This window comes from Neovison vison, chromosome 7, assembly GCF_020171115.1.
Source record: "Neovison vison isolate M4711 chromosome 7, ASM_NN_V1, whole genome shotgun sequence".
Lineage (NCBI taxonomy): Eukaryota > Metazoa > Chordata > Mammalia > Carnivora > Mustelidae > Neogale > Neogale vison.
Genome location: NC_058097.1, coordinates 194,619,311 through 194,642,089, shown reverse-complemented (window position 1 = coordinate 194,642,089; position 22,779 = coordinate 194,619,311). Strand labels below are relative to the sequence as shown.

Sequence of the window (22,779 nt, the reverse complement as noted above, 5' to 3'; positions counted from 1 at the left end):
ATGATGAATTAAAGTAGATTCCCGGAAGCAGATAATAGAGAAGTGGCTCAGGCCTGGGAGAAAGGGAAACAGGGAGATATTCGTCAAAGGGCACAAAGTTTCCATTATACCCACGGAGTACTAGAGACCTCCTGCACAGAATAAATCCTAGGGTTGGCAATACTGTACTGTGTTCTTAAAAACTAGCCAAGAGGGTAAAGCGTGTGCTAAGTGCTCTTATCACACAAAACTGCCCAATATACCAGAGGAGAGGGTGGGAGGAACTCTGGAGTGCGGAATACATTTATGGCATAGATTGTGCTGATGGTTTCACTTAACTCCAGATGTATCCAGTTGTAAAGACACAGCTTTCTGTATGTCAAAAAAATTTTTTAAATCTGTTTGCATAACAGAACGGAGGAGAGCCGTGAGGGCGGGTCCGGGACACGGAGCAGGGGTGGTGAGCTTCCCCACGTGGATATCAGCCCCTCTTCTCCCCCTAGATCACCACGGATGCCAGCACCCCTAGTTCTCCAACTGGTCCCGGTTCCCGTCCTTCCCCTGCACAGTGCCCAGCAGCGCCCACCAGCCACGGGTCCTGGCCAAACTCTTGAACCACTTTATCTGGACCTGGGTGGGCCTAATGGGTCCTGACAGCGGCAACTTTGAGTGGCTGGAACAGCAGCTGCGGACGGAGATGAGGCACGCGGACGGCTGTGTGGGCTTCTCCAAGAGGATTGGCAGCCGGGCCCACAACATCCACAGCGCGACCACAGCGGTCACCACCAGCCCTGCCGCCGCGGCCATCATCTGTGACTGTTGCCGCTTCCACTTCAGGCTGCTGGCAGAGGCCATCTGGGAGAAGAATGCCACCGGGAGGCGTGGGTCTTCTCCACCTCATTCTTCTACATCCCATCGGTGCAGGGCTCCAGAGCCCACACCTTGCTGAACGGCAGCTTGAGCCTGATGGTCCACTCGGGATTCCTGCCAGGCTTCAAGGACTTCCCTTTGGCGCAGAGCACAGCCGCCAGCCCAGGCAAGAGTCTGGCGAGAAAGGTCTGGGAGGAGCTGCAGGGATGCAGGTGGCCTGGATCAGGACCTTCCACCCCAAGCGCCAGAAAAGGAGCTCAGCCCTGCACAGGCGATGAGAACTTGACAGCTGTCCACCTTCAAACCGCATGATCTGATGGCCACTTTCCAAGTCTCCCTGGCAGCCAGAGCCTTGCTTGCCGCCTATCAGAACCTGATGCCCTATTCCCCAGGAGACGGACCTTTCCTCAGAGCACCTGTGCCCGTTCAGGGGAGCAGCCAAGACACCCCATTTGGATCCCTATCCTTTCCAGCTTGCTCTGAGCCACAGGCTAGCACTGAGGAAGCAAGGGCAAAGGGAAGGATCACTGATTTCAGGGTCAACACCTCCTGGGCTCAGATCCCTTATGATGAAAGATGTCAGGGCTCTATAACTAGAAGAGAAGAGTGGATCCTGCCAGGGATCAGAGTCAATTGTAAAATTTTCAGGAATTGTGCAAGCTGTTTGCTCACCATGGAAAGCAGGAATCCTAAAAATCCTGGCTTTTCCCCCAAAGAGCTGTTTGTTGAACACTCAGCTGCATGCCACTTACGAATATCAAAGCAAAGTTATAGAAACAAAGTCAGAGTAGAAGAAAAAACCTCTTCCTACTAAAAGGAGGCTTTCAAACTAGGCACAGCTTCTTTAAGATGGGTTTTGGGGTGATTTCATCAGTACCGTGTCGTGTGAGGTTTTTAAAGGCTAGAAGAGTAATAATACTTAACACTTTTCAAGGGCTTTTCCACGCTAAGCAATGTTGCAATCACTCTGAATGCATTAATACATTGCATCTTCCCAGCGACCCTAGGCGTATGTCCCCTTTCTACAGAGGAGAAAATGGAGAGGCAGCATAACACAGCCAAGTTCACACAGCTGGTTCAAGTAGAGTCAGGATTCACACCAGGCAACCTGGCTCGAGTCTAGGCACCGGGCCAAGCTCTCTGCTGCTTCCCTATCCTGAAGTATTTCTGGAATCTCTCGGTATCTAGGCCCAGCATTGCCCCCAGCCAAGGTCATTGCTAAAACTCCCTCCTGTGGTCTTCCTGGGCTTCAGTGTCACAACTCAACAAATATATGTGGGTGACACAAGGATTTACTAGGCATTTTTCATGCTCCTCGGAGCAGCATGGAATACAGAAATGTGCAAAATGTGTGCTTGCCCCCAGAGCGTTTCTGTTTCCTAGTCCCGGTCATGTCCGGCACCGAGAAGGAAACTAAGTAATGCGTATGATGGGACGCTACTATGAATACATGGACACGCCCAGAGTCGTAAGATGAGCCTGTCGGTGGAATGTCTTCGGCAAGATCTAGACTTCCAGATTTCCATTAACTTGACTTCCACTTCCCTACACCCTGCAGATTAAAGCAAACTGAAGGTGAGAAAAGTCCGTGCATCCCCAAAACGTTTGACTTCCCGTCCTACCGCGAGCCCCTCGGCGCAGCATCGCCGTCTGCCCAGCCCTGCTCCTCCCCCTTGCCCTGGTCTTTCAGGCCTCTTCACGCAGCACCACCCCTACCCATCGTCCGAGCCAGTAACCACCTGCTCAGCTACATTTTGCTGTTCTCCTTGGCCTTCTGTTTCCTCTGCCCCTTCCTGTTCTTTAGGCACCAGGACCATTCACCTGTGCTGTGTGCCGGGCAGCTTTTGGGGTCACCTTCACAGCCTGTGTGTCCACTATGCTGGCCAAGACCATCACGGTGGCGGCAGCCTTCCACGCCACCCGGCCAGCAACCCAGCTTAGGAGATGGGCGGGGCCGGTTCTCCCAGCACCATCCCCATTGCCTGTTCCCTGGTCCAAACAGCCTTGTGCACGCTCTGGGTGATCAGACGACCCCACAGCCTGCAAACTCTACTGAGCCTGGATCCGTGATGACAGTGAAGTGTGATGAGGGCTCCTTGGAACTGTTCTGTGCCATGCTGGGGTACTTGGGTCAGCTTTCTGGTGGCCTTTCCCGCCTGCCGGCTGCCTGACACCTTCAAAGAAGCAAGCATATCACTCTTAGCATGTGTGTGTGCTCCTGTGTCTGGGCCCCCTTCATCCCTGCCCACATGAGCACTCAAGGCAAGAATGTGGTGGTCGTGGAGGTCTCTGTCATCTTAGCATTGGGAACAGGCCTTGTGTCCTGCCTCTCTTTTCCCGAATGCCACATCTTCATTCTCCACCCAGAGAAGAACACAAAGGAACAAATGCTTGGCAAGCATCCTCTTGGGAGAGGTCAGAAGCAGACAGTAGGGAGTGCTGTGTTCCCAAGGATGCCCTCCTGGGCTGGCCACCAGGACAACATGCTCTATGACACTGGCCTGCCTGCCTCCTTGTCACTTAGCAGCTTCTACCATCAAAGGGCCATGAGACATGTTTGCCGAAATGTTGTCCTCAATGGGAGCATCTGTCTCATTCATCCTGCAGCCGCTCAGCAGCCAGCCAGTGTCTGGCGTGGAGAGAAGACAGAAGAGCTCCTTCTGAACGAAAAAGTCAATGTCTACAAAGCTAGCCTTGGGAGAGATCTTACAGAGCAGGCAGCGAGGCAGAGCAGTGGGATGGAGTCAGAGGGTCCTGGCTCAGATCCCCCCAGCGCCTCCATGTTGCACTGTGTGAACCTCGGGGTGTGGCTTAACCTCTCTGAGCTGCAGGTGCCACTGATGTCGAATGAGACTGTAAGGCTAGTTCTAGGTTGATGTGAGGATGAAGTGAAAAAATGGGGGTACCAGGCACATACTAAACACTCAAAGGTTGATATTTCAAGCCACCCATCCACCCTGTCTTTTTACAAGAAGGGAAATGATGCCAAGAAGGGACCAATCTATGCGGGCATCATTGTGCAGTTTGATGAGAAAGTGTAAAGACCTAGTTCTCTGTTTCCTTCTCTATGACTTTGGACTAGTTACATTACTTCTCTGTACAACAGTTTCTTCATGTGCAAAGGAGGTAACGGCACATGATCAATAAAATTATACAGAGTGGCAAACCTGGATGTCTTGACTCTTTGCTGGATAACTGAAACTTTTATGAGACCCTTGCTCCACGCCGTGTCCTGGGAAGGGACCTTCAGAAAGGCTCAAGTAGAGCCCTTGCAAAAGCTTGTGATCTAACATTTCCAACCCAACATGATGGGAGCAAACTGAGTACATCTCTTGTGGAACTGTTCTAACCACCTGCACCTGCTCTGGCTGGCAGCTTACCTTTGGGTAGATGACAGGTGACTGTCACAGACACTGCCGAGCAACCGTGAGAGAAAAGTCTGCTCTGAATAAAGCCCCTCGACTTCAGTGGGAGTGTGGGGGTGCTAATGAAGCCCACAAAGTATTGGGCATCAATTAATTAAATGTTACTTCTCCTGGACTGCCCTCTGGGGAGGGACAGAACTGAAGGGCACTACAGAGACGGTCTCAAGGTATCAAAGTATCCATGTTTCTGGGAAATGAGATCCATTTTAAACCCTTTAAAATGCTCACCTCTTACAGGCCAAGAATGATATTTAGATCATGGCAATGAAGCCATCGATGGAAACAAGCATATAGATAGAAAGGCTCAATTTAGAAAAACAGAAAACTGTCCTAAAATCTATATTAAAAAATTGAAACATTTAAAAAAAAAGAAAATTACAGGAAAAAATAATAAACAGAAAGCTGTAGCATCCCACAGCCAAAGCCAGTGTTTTGACAAACAACTTGGAAGTCAAGGATTTCCAAGGACTTCACATGTGAAAACTGAAAAAGAGACCAACCATGGATTAAGACCTCTGAAAAAAGGAATGGGAATCCCAACACAGGTGTAAACTATAAAAAGAATGTGGAACCACAGAACGGTGTCCCATAGACCCACATCAAAGCCTTCAACAATGGTTACATAATGGCACACAGCGAACTGCCGAGTTCTGATTTCAGTATGCAGATCCCATCATTCACGTCAAGTCCCAACTCAAAGGTCCTTCTCCAGGATGGCCCCCACATAGTCCCTAACTAACAATTAAATCGATATCTAGGTCCCCAAATAGGAAAAACAAGGTGAGCAGCATTCTTCACAGCATTCCATCTCAATAAGTCTTACTTCTCTTGGACAGCCTGGGTGGCTCAGTTAGTTAAGTGTCTGCCTTTGGGTCAGGTCATGATCCCAGGGTTCTGGGGGTCGAGTTCCACATCAGGCTCTCTGCCTGAAGCAGAAAGTCTGCTTCTCCCTCCTCATCCCTCTGCATGCTCCCTCTTGCTATGTCTCTGTCTCTCTCAAATAAGTAAATAAATAAAAATGAAATTTAAAAAATTATTAAAAAACAAGTCTTCTTAAGGAAGGCATGTGATGAAATGAGCCCTGGGTCTTATACAAGACTGATGAATCACTGACCTCTACTCTGAAACCAATAATACATTATATGTTAACTAATTGAATTTAAATTTTAAAAAATGAAAAGAAAAAAAAGAAAACCCAAGTCTGTCTTCTCTCAAATTATTCATTGTGACATTTTCTGGGTACCTCTGGGTCTCTTTTGTATCCCCCAAAGAAGGAATCACATTCTCAGAAATGCCCTACTTACAAGAATACATATCTGTCATGATTTCATAATTTATCATCATTGTGGAACGATCTCCCACTAGTAGTGGCTTTAAAATCTTCAGCCTTTGAAACTTCCAGTTTAAAATAAGTCACCGGCAACTATCATATAATCTCCCTGATATGAGGAAGTGGAGATGCAACATGGGGGGTTTGGGGGGTAGGAAAAGAATAAGTGAAACAAGATGGGATTGAGAGGGAGACAAACCATAAGTGACTCTTAATCTCACAAAACAAACAGGGTTGCCAGGGGGAGGGGGGTAGGGAGAAGGAGGGTTGGGTTATGGACATTGGGGAGGGTATGTGCCATGGTGAGTGCTGTGAAGTGTGTAAGCCTGGCGATTCACAGACCTGTATCCCTGGGGCTAATAATACATTATATGTTTATTTAAAATTTTTTAAAATATTTTTAAATGACATAAATAAATAAATTAATTAATTAAGTCACCAGGATGTAATGTACTGCATAAGGAATATGCATAAGGAATTGTTCTAGCTTTGTTTAGTGACTCATGGTAACTAGACTTACCCAGGTGATCATTTCATAATACATAAAAATATTGAATCACCATGTTGTACCCCTGAAAGTAATATGATATTCTTCAATTATAATGCAAAAACAAAGCCAGAGGCTAATTAATTAATTATAATTAAAAAGAAAAGCTTTCTCTGCCAATACCTAAACATATCATGTCATCACCAGCATTCCAGATTCTGGCAGGCAGCTCTTTTTTTAAGGGAGTGATTGCTTCACAGTGTAAATAATCACACTCACAAAGGCTTCTTTTTTTCAGTTTTTTTCTTTTTTTTTTTGATTGAAGTATAATTGACCTATATTATCAGTTCAGTTTCTCATGTCAGATTTTATTAAAGTAAGACTCAACTTTTACATATGTAGAATCTTTTCTAAAAGTATGCCTCTGGGTTTTTACCGTTTTAAGTAGTTTATCTTCCACAAGCTCAACACTGTAAGCTTTACCATTACTTCCCATAGAGTCCAAATCCAGAAAGCATTCCGTATGCTTGAATTTGAGTTCTTTCTGGAACCGTAAATGAGAACGTGTCCCAGTATGATGGTTCATTTTACGTCAACTTCACTGGGCTAAGGGATGCTCAGACTGTCATGAAAATGTTATTTTGGGGTGTGTGTGAGGGGTTTTCTGAGGAGATGAGCACTTGAATAAGTAGATTGAATCAAGAAGATTGCTCTCCTCAATACAGTTACCATCAGTCATCTAGGCCATCGAGGGTCTGGATGAACAAAAAGGAACAAGAAGGGAGAATTGGTTCTCTTGGCCGATGCTGCAGCATCCATCTTCTCCTGCCCTTAGACATTGATGCCCCTGATTCTTGGGCCTTACCACAACTTACCCCATTGGTTCCCCTGGTTCTCAAACCTTCAGGCTCAGACTGAATTATGCCACTGATTTTCGGTTCTCTAGTTTGCCGATAACAGATCATGGGACTTCTCAACCTCCATATTGTGTGAGCCAATACCTCTAATAAACCTCTCAGTCTATCTAAATTGAGAGATAGTTATTATCTTTATAAAGATAGATAATAGATAGATAGATCTTCTTGGTTCTGTTTCTTTGGAGAACTCTTTTATATACCCAGTATGTTTTGCTTTGTTTCCCTCAGCCAGAAATCTTAAAGTCAAATGCATTTTGTGTTCAAATCTACTCAGGTCAGGTGTCTGAAAGTTCTGCTCTTATTTCATTCATATGAATTCTTATTTTTGATCCTGAAAGGTTCTCATCTTCGCACTGTTTACGCATCTTACCATCACCCAAAAGAATACGAAGCACATATGTAATATTCAATAAATTATATATAATATTCAACAAATGAGATGGTTTTCAAAATGTGTGATTTGTGCCCTCTACCAAGCATTAAGCAACAGCTAAAACACCAGGTGGGGCAGGGGTGTAGAGACCGTGATCCTATGAACACTGTCATATAATGTGTTCGTTCTTGGCCAGACAAAAAACACCATCACAGAAAATCCATCCTTACCCCGACCCAGTCAAGCTCCACATTTTCCTCTTCCATATTCTATAATTTCTGGAATGAACATTCAAATGGTGATTGTAAATATTTAAGAGTATACGTATCTAAGTGTGGGGAATAACTTGAGTTATAATTGTCTTTTAAGGCTTACTTAAAGTGAGGTGACATTGTCATACAGATCTTCTTCAATGTATCTTCTTAAATGCATTTTGAAAGCAGTTTGGTGAAAGAGACAGGTGCATCTGTATTTCAAATCAGACAATGTAGCTACGAAGAAATAAGTACATAGATCACACAGAAAATCAGCTATGGTTCTGGGGACTTTGTGGTGGAAACTGCCGGCTGCCAAAATTTGTCCTCTCCTTTTTCTCAGCAATAATCAAACTGGGGCTGGGTATCTGGCTGCCTAGCTAAGGACTGTTTTTAGCAGCCTGGCAATTAGATGTGTCTTATGGCTAGCTTCTTACCAAGAAACCAATGATGGTTTCTACATCTAGTGGAGAAACTTTAAGACGGGGGGGTTGTTTCCTCTGTGATCTATCCTCAGCCTTCTTGCTCTCTGGAACCCTGTGTTCACCGTGTAAATAACAAGAAGCCCCTAGAATGGGCTTCTACTAGTAGTGACCAACTACTCAGTCACTGTAGCACAAAAGGGGTCATAGACAACAAATATGGTGTGACTATATTCTAGTAAAACTTGATTTATTGACACTTAAATTTTAATTTTATTAAAGGATTATGCATCATGAAATATTATTCTTCTCTTGATGTGTTTACAATCAAGTATTAAAAGTATAAAAACCATTCTTAGCTCCCAGGTCATTAAAAACAAGTGCTGAGTTGGATTTGGCCCACAGCCCTCAGTTTGCCAACATCCTAAGGGATGTTGACCCTACAGATAGAAGAACTTGGTTCTTTGAATGCTTGTTGACCAGAGCCCCTCATCAGCCTGGAACACTCACTCTTGACTGGTGCAGGAAAGAGGAAATCTTCCCTCTTTAAGCCACATTATACTTAGATGTCTCTTGTTATAGCAGATGAACATTTTACTTTAACTGATACCTAATCCATGGTTCCTGACTACCCAGGTCACTGCTCTCTCCCATAGTCCTCTCCACCCTCCTTCTGAAAAGCCAAGTCAAGGAAACTAGGTCCTCACCTGCCTCCTCACTGACCTCCCCAAGACCTGAAGGAAAAGACTCGGCCCAGAGCTCCCTTCACCTCCTTGTTCCGAAGACTGTAGATGAGGGGGTTGAGCATTGGTGTGACAATGGAGTAGAAGACAGACACCACCTTGTTGAAGTTGATGGAGGAGGCCACTTTGGTCCGGACATACATAAAGAAAAGAGTGCCATAGAAGAGGCTCACCACAGTCAGGTGAGCCACACAAGTGGAGAAGGCCTTTCTGCGCTCAGCAGCTGAACGGATGTGCAGCAACGTCCAGACGATATTGCCGTAGGACACAGAAATGACCGTAGAGGAGGCCAGAAGCACCACCAGAGAGACTAGAAAATCTGTGGTCTCCTTCAGGGTGACATCTGAGCAGGACAAGGCTAGCAGGGGTGAGGCATCACAGAAGAAGTGGTCGATGACATTGGGGCCACAGAATGTCAGCTGGGACATGAGGTAGATAGGCAAAATAGGTGTGAGGAGGCCCCCCAGCCAACAGGCAGCTGCCAGACGGATACAGGTGCCCCACGACACCAAGGCCCCATATCGGAGTGGCATACAAATGGCCACATAGCGGTCATAGGCCATGGCAGCCAGTAGGAAACACTCGGTTGCCCCCAGGAAGGTAAAGATGAAGAGCTGGGACAGGCACCCAGCATAGGAGATATTCTTGCCCCCACCAACCCCAATAAAACCAGCCAGCATCTTAGGCACTGTCACTGAAGTATACCAAATTTCAAGGCAAGACAGGTGCGTCAGGAAGAAATACATGGGTCTTCGTAGCCGATGGTTCAAAGCCACCACCAAAATGATGGCCAAGTTCTCCACCAAGGTGAACAGGTACATGGTGAGAAAGAGTGTAAAGAAGAGGAGGCGTGCTTCATGCACCCCAACAAAACCCACCATGACAAACTCTGTTACGTGGGTCCAGTTTGGGGAGTATGGCTGCATGTGTGGGAGTGGAAGTCAGGACACTCATGGCCTCATAGGAGAAGACAATTCAAAGACAACCAGGGAGAACAGTGCACTGAGATATCTTTCATCCTGGAAAAGGAAAGCAAAGTCAAAACACTGTCCTTGCCCCCAAATAATATATAGTCTATAAGGAGATCTAGAAAACAGGCAATTTCAGTACAAAATTTAAAGTGCTGGATATGGACGGGGATATTATGGGAGGGAATAGCAGAGAAGCTCCACCAGTCTGGAGGAATCCAAGAATATTTTCTGGAGGAAGTGTTGTCTCAACTGGAACCTGGAAGATAAGGATAAGTGAGTGGGATAAAAGAGATATAGAGACCACAGCAAGGGGGCACCTGAGTGGCTTAGTCAGTTAAGCACCTCCCTTCCCCTCAGGTCATGATCCCAGGGTCCTGGATGGAGCCTTACATCAGACTCCCTACTTCTCCCTCTGCCCCTTCCCCATCCCATAAATAAATAAAATCTTGAAAAGAGAGAGAGAGAACACAACAAATATAAAATTCCAGATACCAGAGAGAACACCATGCATTTGGGAAACGTTAAGTAGATACAGGTCACCATGGAAGTTAAAAAGCTTGGCTTCCTGATCAAGCATACCTGGCTTTAAATACCAAAGAATTTAACTACTAGACCAATGAAATTTTAAAATAGATAATCCCTCTAAAGCCTTTAGCACCATATTTGGGTCAATACACAGTAGAGAAAAGTTTAAATGTTGATTTCTCCTGGAGCCGAGTATGGAGGGAAGACAGCACTTGTCGAGCCTGAGGAGCAGGCGAGGACATCCTGAAGATCGAGGAGCCAAGTTAAGGGAAAGGACAGAGCCAAGCTTTAGTCTGAGGACAGACAGCCTTGAGGAACTTAAGCAGAGGAGCAAGCTAAGCCCTCTGCCCTTCATAAGAACTACGTTTGCTATACCAAGGCAGCTTGGTGTCAAATCCTTGGTGCCACCATCCTTGGTGGAAGGATGAAGAAAAGACACAGAAAATAGGTGGGGAGGTTTTTGCAGGTGCAGCATGGGGTGATGATGGCCATGTGCATGAGGCCTAGGGAGTGAACAGGGCCATCAAGAGACAGAATAGGGCACCTGGGTGACTCAGTAGGTTGGGCGTTGCTCTTCATCTCGGAGTCCTGGAATCCCCACAGGGGGCTCTCTGCTCAGCGGGGAGTTGGCTTCTCCCTCTCACTTTCCCTCTGTGTTGTCACTCTCTCTCAAATAAATAAAGTTTTTTAAAAGAGAGAGAGACAGAATCAACAGGATTGTGTTTGAATCCAAGTTCCAACATCAACTTGAGATACATGACCATGGGCAAATCAATAAATCATTAAAAACAGATAATTTAAAAAAAGAAACCTAGAGGATGCAAACTGGTGCAGCCACTGTGGGAAAAAAGTATAGAGATTCCTTGAAAAATTAAAAATAGAACTACGCTATGACCCAATAATTCCGCTACTGGGCATTTACCCAAAGAAAACAAAAACACTGATTCAAAGGGATACATGCATCCCCATGTTTTATTTGACATCCTCTACAGTAGCCAAACTGTGGAAACAGCCCCAGTGTCTATCGACTGATGAATGGGTAAAGGTGTTGTGGTGAATGGACAGCATGGGGTATTACTCAGCCTCCAAAAAGAATGAAATCTCGCCATTTGCAACAACACAAATGGATCTAAAGAGTAGAGTGCTAAGTGAAACATCAGTCAGAGAGAGATAAAGACCATATGATTTCACTCATATGTGGAATTTAGGAAACAAAGCAAATGAATAAAAGGGAAGGAAAGGAGGTACCTGGGTGGCTCAGTGGGTTAAGCTCAGGTCATGGTCTCGGAGTTTTGGGATCGAGCCCCACATCGGGCTCTCTGCTCAGCAGGGAGCCTGCTTCCCCCTCACTCTCTGCCTGCCTCTCTGCCTACTTGTGATCTCTGTCTGTCAAATAAATAAATAAAATCTTTAAAAGTGGGGGGTGCGAGAGGGGAAAGAGACAAGCCAAGAAATAGATTGTTAACTGTAGAGAACAAACAGATGGTTACCAGAGGGGAGGTAGTTTGGGGGCGGGGGGGAGGCTGAAATAGGTGAAAGGGATTAAGGGGGTTTTTGTCGTAATGAGCACCGAGTAATGTATACAACTGTTGGGTGACTGTATCATACACCTGAAACCAATATAACATGCACGTTAACTATCCTGGAATTAAAAATTTTTAAATAAAAAAGAGGTGAATGAGATGAACAAGAGGTGAATAAGAATAAGAGAAATAAGACTGTTTTCGAGTAAATGAAAGAATACAATGTCTCCATTATACAGCAGTTTAACACCACAGCCCCAAATTCTTTGACACTCTTATTAAAAAACGGAGACTGTGGCCACTTCCCCTGAACCCGGGCTTGGAGACTGCTTGACTACAGAATGAGACAGAAGGCATGCTGTGCCAGTTTCCAAGCCCAGATCCTAAGACACGGATTCCTTTTCCTGCTTTGTGGAACACAGGCACCACGGTATGAGGAAACCCAAGCAGCCTGCAGAAATGCCGAGGTGGGAAGGACCTGAGCTCGCGGCTCTGAGATCCGGTGGAACTTGCACGGACAGCCGGCCAGGTGACTGAGCCATCTGGGAAACAGAATGTTAGCCCCCAGCTGAGCTAGCCCAGCAGACACCACCAGCCTCTCCTGCTGAGCCGTCCCCCACATTGCAGACTTATGAGCTAAATAGGGGATTGTTGTTCCTTTAAGCCACTAAGTTTGGGAGTGGATAGGTTAGCAGCCATATGTAACTGAAACTACGACGTCCTGGTTCTGCAACCTCAGGTGAATTAGTCACTACCTTGGACCCTCTGGAGAAAGAGGTCTTATGTCTTGCCTACACTCACAGATGCCTACACTGAGGTTTGAACTCAGGTTGACAAGATCTAAAACCCTCGCTCCTTCCCCTAAAAAAATAATTAAGCGGGTTCCTGCTGGCTTCAACATTGCATGATTTCCCGGCAACGGCAACGAAAGTGCATAGAGAACCAGTCAGGGAAAGGTCAGAGTCCTCAGATTCCAGCATGCATCTGCCCCATGCCTAAATCCACAGCAAATGGTCTATAAACACAGGCTTCCTGGCCAAATCAAGGCATCGCAGCCCCAGACACTTTATACTTCTGCGGGCTCTAGGACGTTTCAGGACACAATCCCTGCACATTTCTCCCCTCTGCAAGCTGCCTTATAATGTGGTAGCTTAGGAGCAGGGCTACCCTTAGGAGCAGGGCCATCCTCACTGATGTTCGCAGCACTGACACGCTGCAGAAGCCCAATTTGACTTGCTGCATTATAAACAGGCTTCCTCGTATCCCAGACCCTAATCTGTACTTAATAAAGTAAAATGGAGCCAAGTCTTGGTTTCCAAAAGTGCAGTATTTAACCTTCATGATCGTGTGGATCATCGGATCATCTCTTCCTCTGTTGCCCAAGACCCAATTGCGTGTTCCTTGAGAGCCAAGACCCTAACTCAAGCTATCCAATGGATTGGATCTTTATACTGAGAAATCCACTCAAAAACTTCAAATGTGTAAAATACATGAATAGGCGTCCCATTACTTCATTTACTAACATATATTCATTCCCTCTCATTCATTAAAAAAGGAAGAAAGAGTCCTCCAATCATGAAACTGTTGGCAAATGTTGAAATCGACAGCATTTGAAATTGATTAATCTGTAATTTACAGATGTGGTTTACCCAGACTTCGGTTCTTGCCACTTCCCCAGTCACGCACTCCTCAAGGAGACCCTGCGTGTCAGGCATTGTACTAGGCACCAAACCTAAGAGTTCATGAGCCTTGCTCTTAAAGAGCCCAGAGTCTTTCGTGGGATACAGGGAAGCATCCAAGTGCTACCACACAATACGATGAGCTCCTTTTCGTGCCTCTGGGAGAACAGAGCGAGGGCAGTTAGTCTGGCCCCGAAGGAAGACAGGCTAGGTGAGATCAGAAAAGAATTTCCCAACCACATGACAGTGAGGGACAACATAATCCTGGACTGACAAAAATCAAATCCTTGACTGACAAAATACTAAGCCTAGGGCGCCAGGGGTTCTCAGTCCATTAAGCATCTGCCTTCAGCTCGGGTCATGATCTCAAGGTCCTGGGATCCAGTCACATGTCTTGTTCCCTGCTCAGCGGGGAGTCTGTTTCTCTCTCCCCCTCCGCCCCTCCCCCTGCGCACGCATTCTGTCATGTGTGCACTCTCTCAAAAAAATAAATAAATAAAATCTTATAAAAAATAACAAGAATAATAACAATAATCCTAACAATCCGGGTTCGGCAGAAGACACTGGGATGGGCCAGGGAGGAGAGTTGTGAAAGATGAATCCGTGAGAGGATACTGTGGGGTCCCCACGGAGGCAGGAGGGCAAGACAGCAGAGCCCCATTCAGATGTCGGACTCCTCAGTGCCTTCATACCCCAGGTCCACCACCTCCTAACCAAATTGAGATTAAAAAAACAAAAAAGCAAAAAGGCACCTAGACCGAGGGCAACGGCCAACCCAACTGAATGCATTTCTCATGGTCTCATGTGAGTCACCAGGGGTGCGTTCAATGAGGAACGCTTTCTGGGTGAGTTTCAGGAGGAGCTGAGCCTCTGCTCAGAGCATTCACGGCCTCTGAGGAGGGAGAAGAGGATGTTTACCGAGCTCCTCCTTGCATGGGCCGCATTCTGCGGGGCTTAGATCATCTCCTCTCACCCGACAACCAGGCAGCAGCCCGATGACCTAGGCTTTGTAGACGCAGGACTGTCCTGGGTTTCATGCAGTTGAAAAAACAAGCTCAGAGACAGCAAGTGACTCGTGTCAGATCAAAGAACTAGGACGGGACAGAGATGGGACATAAATGTCCACAGGCCTGATGCAAGAGCTGGTCTCCCCTCCCCCTGCCCAGGCCACCTCGCTCTGCCACGGCCTCTCACTGCATCCCGGGAGCTGCCTGCCTGTGAGGTGAGCTCCTCTGGACAGGTGCCCTGCAGGCTCTGGGGCTATTAACCCACAGGCCTCCTCTCCGGGTTGAGAGGCGATCAGCCAAGGGCACGTAGGGAGCAAGGGGCCAGCAGGGAAGGGACAGTCACAGGGGACAGTCATGAATGTGACTGAGTGCAGAGAGAGGCCACACAGGCACTCGATGAGGTTTTTCCCTGACAAATATGGAAAAACAGTTAGGGACTCAGGAAAGAGAATCCAAACTGCATTCCCGCAGCTGTTTGCATGTGCAACTGCGTGACCAGCTCCCTGTCCCCTCCTCTCTCCGCCTGGCCTCCGGAACGCTCGTCCCCAGTGGTGAGAAGGGCTGCCCAAAGAACTCACTAGCACGCAGGCAAAAATTTCAGCAAACAGCCACTACCCCAGGGCAAGCAGGCAGTGGTGGGTGGGCTCCAGGAAGCTAGGCTCCCTGCTCCCACTCACTGCATGCCCCCTTCTCTGCTCCTGCCGCAATGGGACAACCATGGCCCATCTCACACCTTCCGGGTGCAGACAGCCCGGGTTCCCAGCACAGCCTCTGAAGTTAGGGGAGCAGAGCTCGGCTCTGGCACCATCAGGGACCAGCTCTAGGTCAGGAAAGTCACTTACTCCCGCTGAACCTCAGCTTTCTCAACTCCATGCAGGAGACACAACACACAGATTTGCAGGGCTGGTCTAAAAATGGAAGGAAACAGCAGGACGTGGCGTTCAGGGCCTTTGCTCTTCTTGTCTTTGTTTTCTGCCCATCTGGCTTCCTCCTGCACTTCCTGCAATTCTCTGCATAAGGACATTTGAGCAGAGGCCCGTTCTGACCGTCTGCCTGAAAATGCAACTCCATCACACTCTGACCCCCCTTCTTGCCTTGACATTTTTCTCACAGCCTCAGTGTCATCAGTTAGACATTTATTTGTTTGGCTATAACAACACACACACACACACACACACACACACACACAGCTCCTTGAAGACAGTGCCTTTGTCCACAACTGTGTTGCCAGTGTCAAAAGGAGTCACTAGTTTGTAATCTGCATGCAATCAGTTGTGATGTACTAAAGGACTGGGTACATGTTTGAGCGTCCTGCTGAGCTAAAGTGCTATTTCCTTTCCACCTTCAGCTACTGGCCTCAAGGCAACAAGAAAGCAAGGAAGCTCAGCAGCACTTCTGGAAGGAAGCGCCCTCCTGTGTGGGTGTGGATGTCTCTGCAACCCTCCTACCCATCCGCTCTAAGACACCAGGTGCCTGTGGATCTAGGCTAGCCTGCTCCCACTGGCCCGTGGGCGGAACAAGTGGAATTGATTTTACATATCATTTCCTTTTCTTAGCTACTGACCTTGCTTTCAAACTTCCTGGAAAACTGTACTATCTCAGCTCCTTTCAAACTTCGCTCCACGAAGCCCTCGAAGACCTCTGTTGCCAGGTAGCTGCGAAGGGGAAGAAAGAGACCTCGCATGGGCGGGTCCCAAGAGCCTTGCTTCAACCAGCTAGTAAGTGACGGAGTCTGGAGGAAAATACAGGCCAGCCTCACCCCACAGCCCACCATCTTTCCCCCATGTCACCTCCCCAGGGCTTGCTTAGCATTCCTACCGCCAAATCTGACCAGTTAACTGAGAGCTTTTCGCATTATTCTGGTAGTTTCTGTACTGAGTAGGCATGACCTGCTCCTCCAAGCTACTCGCATACAGTCTCCCTGTAATGGGAGTACAAGGGAAATGCAGACACATGAAAATACATGGAACATCTCTGCAGCCAGATGTGCAACAGAGACCCAGTGCCGGGGTGAGCTGGAGAGCAGAGGGAGCCAAAAGGGACATCGAACTTTCTGAGCTTCTAGCTCCTAATCTTTAAATGGGAGTAATAGCTGCTCTTCTAGGCTCCCAGGATATTGTGAGCATCAGTGAAATAAAGGATGTGCGGGCTCTTTGAAAACGTTAAGGGTACATTCCAGGAAGACCTTCTTATTATCTTGCTTCCATTGCTCAGGGACTATGTGATTACTGCCAGCTTTCAGCAAAAGGCGAGCCTAGGGGATGACAGTCTTGGGGGAACCCCAGGGATGGCCTTGGAGCCGCAGCTGATTAACAAGAAAACTGATTCTGCTTAGACTGTAGGTTAATTTGAGGTGACTGGAAGGGGCAAGCAGAGATAAAGGGGAGCTAAAAACCCCCCAAAGTCCTTGGCACTCCTAGTCTATGTAACCTCAAGCAAACCAGTGGAATTCTGTGTGCCTCCATTTCTTCAGTTGGAAAATGGGTTGGTATTTAAAACCTCAACAACTCAGCAAAAAGAACTTTCGAACCAAGAAACGAGATGATAAGTTGGAGCTGCTCTGAAGAAAGGATTGGGTTATACTCAAGTCAAGAATCCTTACTCTGGGGCACCCCAGTGGCTCCGTCCGTTGAGCGTCAGACTCTTGATTTCAGTTCAGGTCATGAGATCTCAGGGTCATGAGAACAAACCCTGCGTCGGGCTCCCTGCTGAGTGTAGAGTTTGCTTAAGATTCTCCCACTCCCTCTCTCTCTGCCTCTCTCTCCACCTCATGCTCTCTCTCAAAACAAAACAAAACAAAAAACTCTAGACTTGGTACCTCTTTGGGGTTGACGTTCTTCCATGTGCCACCTTCTGCGTGCTCTCCAGGTGGGGTGTGAGCTTGGAGTTTCCAACTTTGGTGTAAACCAGAAGCTCTCTCCAGGTGGCTCCAAAGACCCACTCACCTGGTCCCTACTACTTCCCCATCTCTTCTCTGGGAGAACACAAAGGCCCAACGTACTCAGAACCTTGGGGCTGGTGGCAAATGCAAGTCAGGATCTCATTGTGGGACACAGACCCCAGATTCAAGGATCAAAGCTTCTCTGAACTTAAGGAGCAGGGCAGAGATCCACCATCAGCTGAAGTACAAAAGGAAGAAACAAGGGTTGTCACTGACTATAAGATGACTCGTATCCCACGTACGTGGCTCTTACACCCCAGGGGTCTCCCATAGGATCAGGTCCCCACGGAGGTTCAAAGCACTCAGACAACAAAGGAAAGAAGATAATAAATCATGGAAAAGTCTGCCCCAGAGGATGTGCAGAAGCTCCACAGGCGTCCCAAGTGTGCAAATTAGCTGGACAAACATCCCTGCAGGATGAGGGGACAGCCGAGGAGAATTCCATGCCAGCTGCACTCTGTCAAGGTCTCTGACTATACTCCAGTATAGAGTGAAATGAAATCTTGAGTCTTCCACATTTATGGAAGGTGCAAGGAAGCCTTTCTTCACTAGAATGGGCCAGATATCCCCTCCCTCCCTGCCTGCCCTTTACCCCTCCATGGGGGAAATCTACAAGGACAACAACGGATGTTACCTCATAGCCGCTCTCTGTGCCACACAGACCTGGCATACCCAGCCTCAGTCCTGAAGGAGCTCCTGGTCCAATAAGGGCTGTGACTAAGATGCGTTTCTTTCCAGAACGTAGCAAATTGCCTTCCTTCCAAAGAACTTCCTCCAGACCATTTCGATGATTATCTGCAGGCTGAGTAATCTTTTCTCTCCAAAAAGGAAATGTGACATCATTTCACTATAAAGCAAAAAGAACCTCAGGGATGTGATCCTATTCTGATCGAAGGAGGCAGCTGAGCCAAAGCTAACAGCCCCCTGTGGACAATGGGTCTTCAACATTCTTAAACACACAGGATTGTTTCTCTTCATGTCCTATAACCGAGTCCATCTAAATACTTTAGGGACTGATAGCCTGTGTCCCCAGGTAAATGACAAAGCTCCTGGATGACAGCTGCCTCCCCCAGAACCTAGTGCCACGTGGTTAGCTTGGTGTAAAACAGCACAGACGTGGATTTGAATCCACAGGAGCCCCATGATGGATGTGTTACCTTGACAGGGCGGGTCTCTGAGCCCATTCTCTCACCGACTAAGCCGGAAGATAACGCCACCTGACAAGGATGAGGTGAGAGACACCCGAGGTAACGGGAGGGAAGCGCCCCCTCACCCCACTGGCCATGAGGCAGTCGCACTATAGAACTTTGGGTCCCTCGAGGCAAGGAGGACACTGAACAGTGACATACCTGTGTCCTTCCGCAATGGGTAATTTTCAGCTCTGACCCAATTTGACCCAATCTGACAGAGATTCTTCCTCCCCAAAAATGCAAAGCAAACCCCCACCACCACCACCACCACTTCAGCACTGACATCTGAGGCTGGTCCAAAGCTGCTGGGAAGACCACCACGCAGTTGGAAGTTCCAGGGGAAAGAACCACCTGGAAAGCCAAGGAAACCGGCAAACGCCAAAGGTCCGCTGTCATACCCCAGCCCCCCTGGTTGCTGTCTTTCTCCTCCTCCCCTCTCTCCCTCTGGAACATTCTGTCTTCTGCCAGCAGTACTCTGCCTTTATAGTGTAAACCAACCCAGCCTTGCGGGTTTTCCCGAGTCTGTCACTCTGTCGTCCCAGTTTTATAGCCTAGAAGTCCAAAACTGAGCAATTAAAGGCAGAATGCTTCTCTCTGAGTGAAGGCAATAAAAGAGGCTTTTTGGATGATCAGATTCCTTTTATTTTGCTCTTGCCAAAAGAATCAAATATCCCAGCCCAGAAACCGGGACGCAGAGGAGGATGGGCAGAAGCAACGCTCTGACGGAGGAAGAGGAAGCCAGACTGGGGGAAGAGCTGAGGGGTTTCGCCGATCTCTCTGAGAAGGGATCCGAAATCAGTGCTTGTCCTTTTATACATCATCGTGATGAAGATAACAAGATTGTATGCAGTTGTTATTCCAGCAGAGAGGGCCCAATCTCCTCTAAATGATGATTTTCAGCCTTAAAAACATTCGGAAGCAAAGTCTGGTCTGGTATTTTGGCAAGTGTTCTTCTTAATGCGTTTTTATCATGGAATAATTCCGGTATCTACACAAGAAGAAACATAATCACTTTATACCCACTACCCTGCTTTAGCCAATATTAAATTTTGACAATTGTTATGGACTGAAGGTTTGCATCTCCCCAGAGTCCTACGTTAAAGCCTAATGCCCCACGTGACGGTATTAGGAGGAGAGGCCTCTGGGAACGAATTTGTTCATAAGGATGGAGCCCCTGTGAATGGGATTCGTGCCCTTATGAAGGACATGCCAGGGAGTTATCTTGCCCTTTTCCCACCATTTGAGAATACAGAAATTTGGCCGTCTGTAACCCAAAAAAGGGTTCTCACCAGAACCCATCCAGGCTGGCTCCCTGACCTCAGAATTCTAGCCTCCAGAACCATGAGAAATAAATTTGCTGTTTATAAGCCACTTAGTCAACGGTGTTGTGTTACAGCAGCCTGAACCAGGACAGCAATATTTGCTTAAGATCTTTTTTTTTTTTTAACTACAATCAATGAGGGTCCCCTCAGTAGCTCAGTCAGTTAAGGGTCCGATTCTTGGTTTCAGCTCAGGTCATGATCTTGTGCTCATGCGATCGAGCCCAGCGTCAGGCTCTGCACTCAGGACAGAGTCTGCTTCAGGTTTTCTCTCCCCTCCCCTTTATCCCCTCCCCTGTCTCCCCTGTGCATGTGCTGTCTCTAAAAATTAATAAATAAAATCTAAAAAAATTGATAGATAATAGATAGATAGATATCATTGACAGACACATAATAGATAGATAGATAGGTAAAAACAAGGCAGGTACAGTTGAGGTCTTTTGTTCCATGTCTGTCCCCCTCCTCACAATTAATGAATATCATAAATTGAGAATTATCCCCCTCATGCATGATTTATATCACTTGTTATTAAAATTGTTCTGTTTTACATGCCTTTAAAATGTATACAGATAATATCCAGCTCCATATAACACTTCATAATTGATTTTTTCACAGAATATGGTCTTTAATAATTTTTGCTAGGGCGCCAAGGTGGCTCAGATGGTTAAGGGTCTGCCTTCAGCTCAGGTCAAGATCTCCAGGTCCTCCAGATCTCCAGAGCCTGGCATTTGGCTCCCTGCTCAGCGGGGGTGCCTTCTTCTCCCTCGGCCCCCTCCCCTGGCTTGTGCTCTCTCTCCCAAATGAATAGATAAAATCTTTTAAAAAAATATTTTTCATTATACTTACATCTCGAGTTCATGCATTTTCATTTTTATGTATATTCTCTTGTATTAAAAAAAAAAAACCAGTTTCCTTATTCATTCTCTTGCTCGTGAGCATTTAAATCGCTTCTACGTTTCACTACTCCTAACAATGAACATTTTTATACATAGCATTTTGTGCACCTCTGCCAAAGGCTTCTAGAGGAATCAGTGGTTCTCAAAGTGTGATCCCACCAGCAGCCGGAGCATTGCCAGGAGCACATCAGAATGCAAATCCTCAGCCCCAGACCAATTTCATTAGAGACTCTGCGAGGGGGTCCCAGGGACGTGTGCTCTAATGAGCCCTCCAGGTGATTCTGAGACAACCTGAAGTTCAAGAACTGCTTCTCTAGGATGTACACCTAAGTGAGCATCTCTCACATCACCAAATGATACCAAATTGCTCTCTAAAGAAGTTGCCCCAACTGTATTCCCATCTGCAGTGCCCCAAAGCCCCATGTTTTTTGTTTTTTTTTTTTTTCAGTGACTATTTTTCCTAAATGTTCAAATAGTCTAACTAACTGGTCTTTTTTCATACATCACCATTCTTATTTTCAGCCTATTTCCCCATAATTTTTTATTATTTAATGGGAGTTTTGATTTCATTTATTTCTTCTGAAGCAAATCCACGTTCTGATTGCTGGTTTGTCGACCACTTTTCTCAGGAGTAGCTTTTATTTTTTATCTACTTATTTGAGAGAGAGAGAGAGAGCACCAATGGGAGAAGGAGCAAAACGAGAGGGAGAAGCAAACTCCCACTCAGAGGGGAGCCAAACATGGGGCTCAATCTCATGTTTGATGGGATCATGTTTGATGGCTCATGATCCCTGAGATCATGACCTGAACCGAAAGCAGACACTAAACTGACTGAGCCTCCCAGGTGCCCCTCAGTATTAGCTTTTATCCATCAGTTTTTTACTTGATTTACAGTCTAACTGGGATACGAGGTAGTGTGTTTGTTTCCCTTCTCTCTCTCTCCTCCTGTTCCTCCCCCCTTCTCCCTTCTCCTTTACTTCCAAATTTAATTACTCTGTTGAGTAGCTTTCGGGGGTCCCCAGTCAAAATCCAGGTCTAGCAAGGACAGCAACAGGGATTGTCCTGCAGAGACATTGGGCTATGGCCAACCCAGGCTGGGTCAAGGGGAAGGCTGTTTCAGCTTTGTCTCCCAGCCTGGAGCTGGATAGAACCCATGGCCCCTTCAGCATTTGGCTGCAGGTTTATTTCTAGCCTCCTCCCCTGAGGGTGGGGGATAAGGAATGGAGATCACAATAGCCCAGGTCGTCAGTCAGGGAGTCTGCCTCTGCTTCCCCGTCCCATAGGGAACACTTTTTTTAAGAGAGAGAATGAGAGTCAGGGAGGAGGAAGGCTGAGGGAGAGAACAAACCTCAAGCAGGATCCGTGCTCAGCACTGAGCCCGATGTGGGGCTCGATCTCCCAACCCTGAGATCATGACCTCAGCTGAAATCTGGAGTCAGGTGCTTAACTAACTGAACCACCCTGGTGCCCCTCACAGGAAATACTTCTGACTCATGTACCACCACTGACTGTCTCTTCATCCAAAACTGTGCCAGTCCACCCACCCCTTCAGCCCTGATTGCTGTTTGTGCTTTTCTGTGCCAGCTTGGATCCTCAAAAATGCTGGTCTTGTATTTAAGCCTCACTATGCCTTCTTCTGTTTTCTCTTTTTGTTTTAGCAGCACTGCTATGTCTGTGGAGCACAGAGGATTCTCGAAGCATGCCCTCCATCCTGATCTGGCTGTCAGCAGGTACTCTTAAAGCTAGAGAATTAGATTGCATAAACCTCAACTGTGGTCAAAATCCAGATGCCCAAAGGGGCTAGATCAGGTCATCTGTGGTAATGAACGCCCCCTCAGCCAGGCTGAATTTTGTCTCCATCTGTTACATATTACTGAAGCCCCAGACCTACAAGAGGCAGTCAGATCCAAAGAGTAACTGAATCTGTG

At 46.9% G+C, this 22,779-nt stretch overlaps 1 protein-coding gene across 1 annotated transcript; it reads right to left on the bottom strand.

Moving 5' to 3' along the window:
- Window positions 1-8,772: 8,772 nt before the first annotated feature.
- Window positions 8,773-9,726, bottom strand: LOC122914485 (olfactory receptor 6Q1). Its single transcript, XM_044261100.1, has one exon. The coding sequence runs from the start codon at window positions 9,724-9,726 to the stop codon at window positions 8,773-8,775; it is 954 nt and encodes a 317-aa protein (XP_044117035.1).
- Window positions 9,727-22,779: the final 13,053 nt, after the last annotated feature.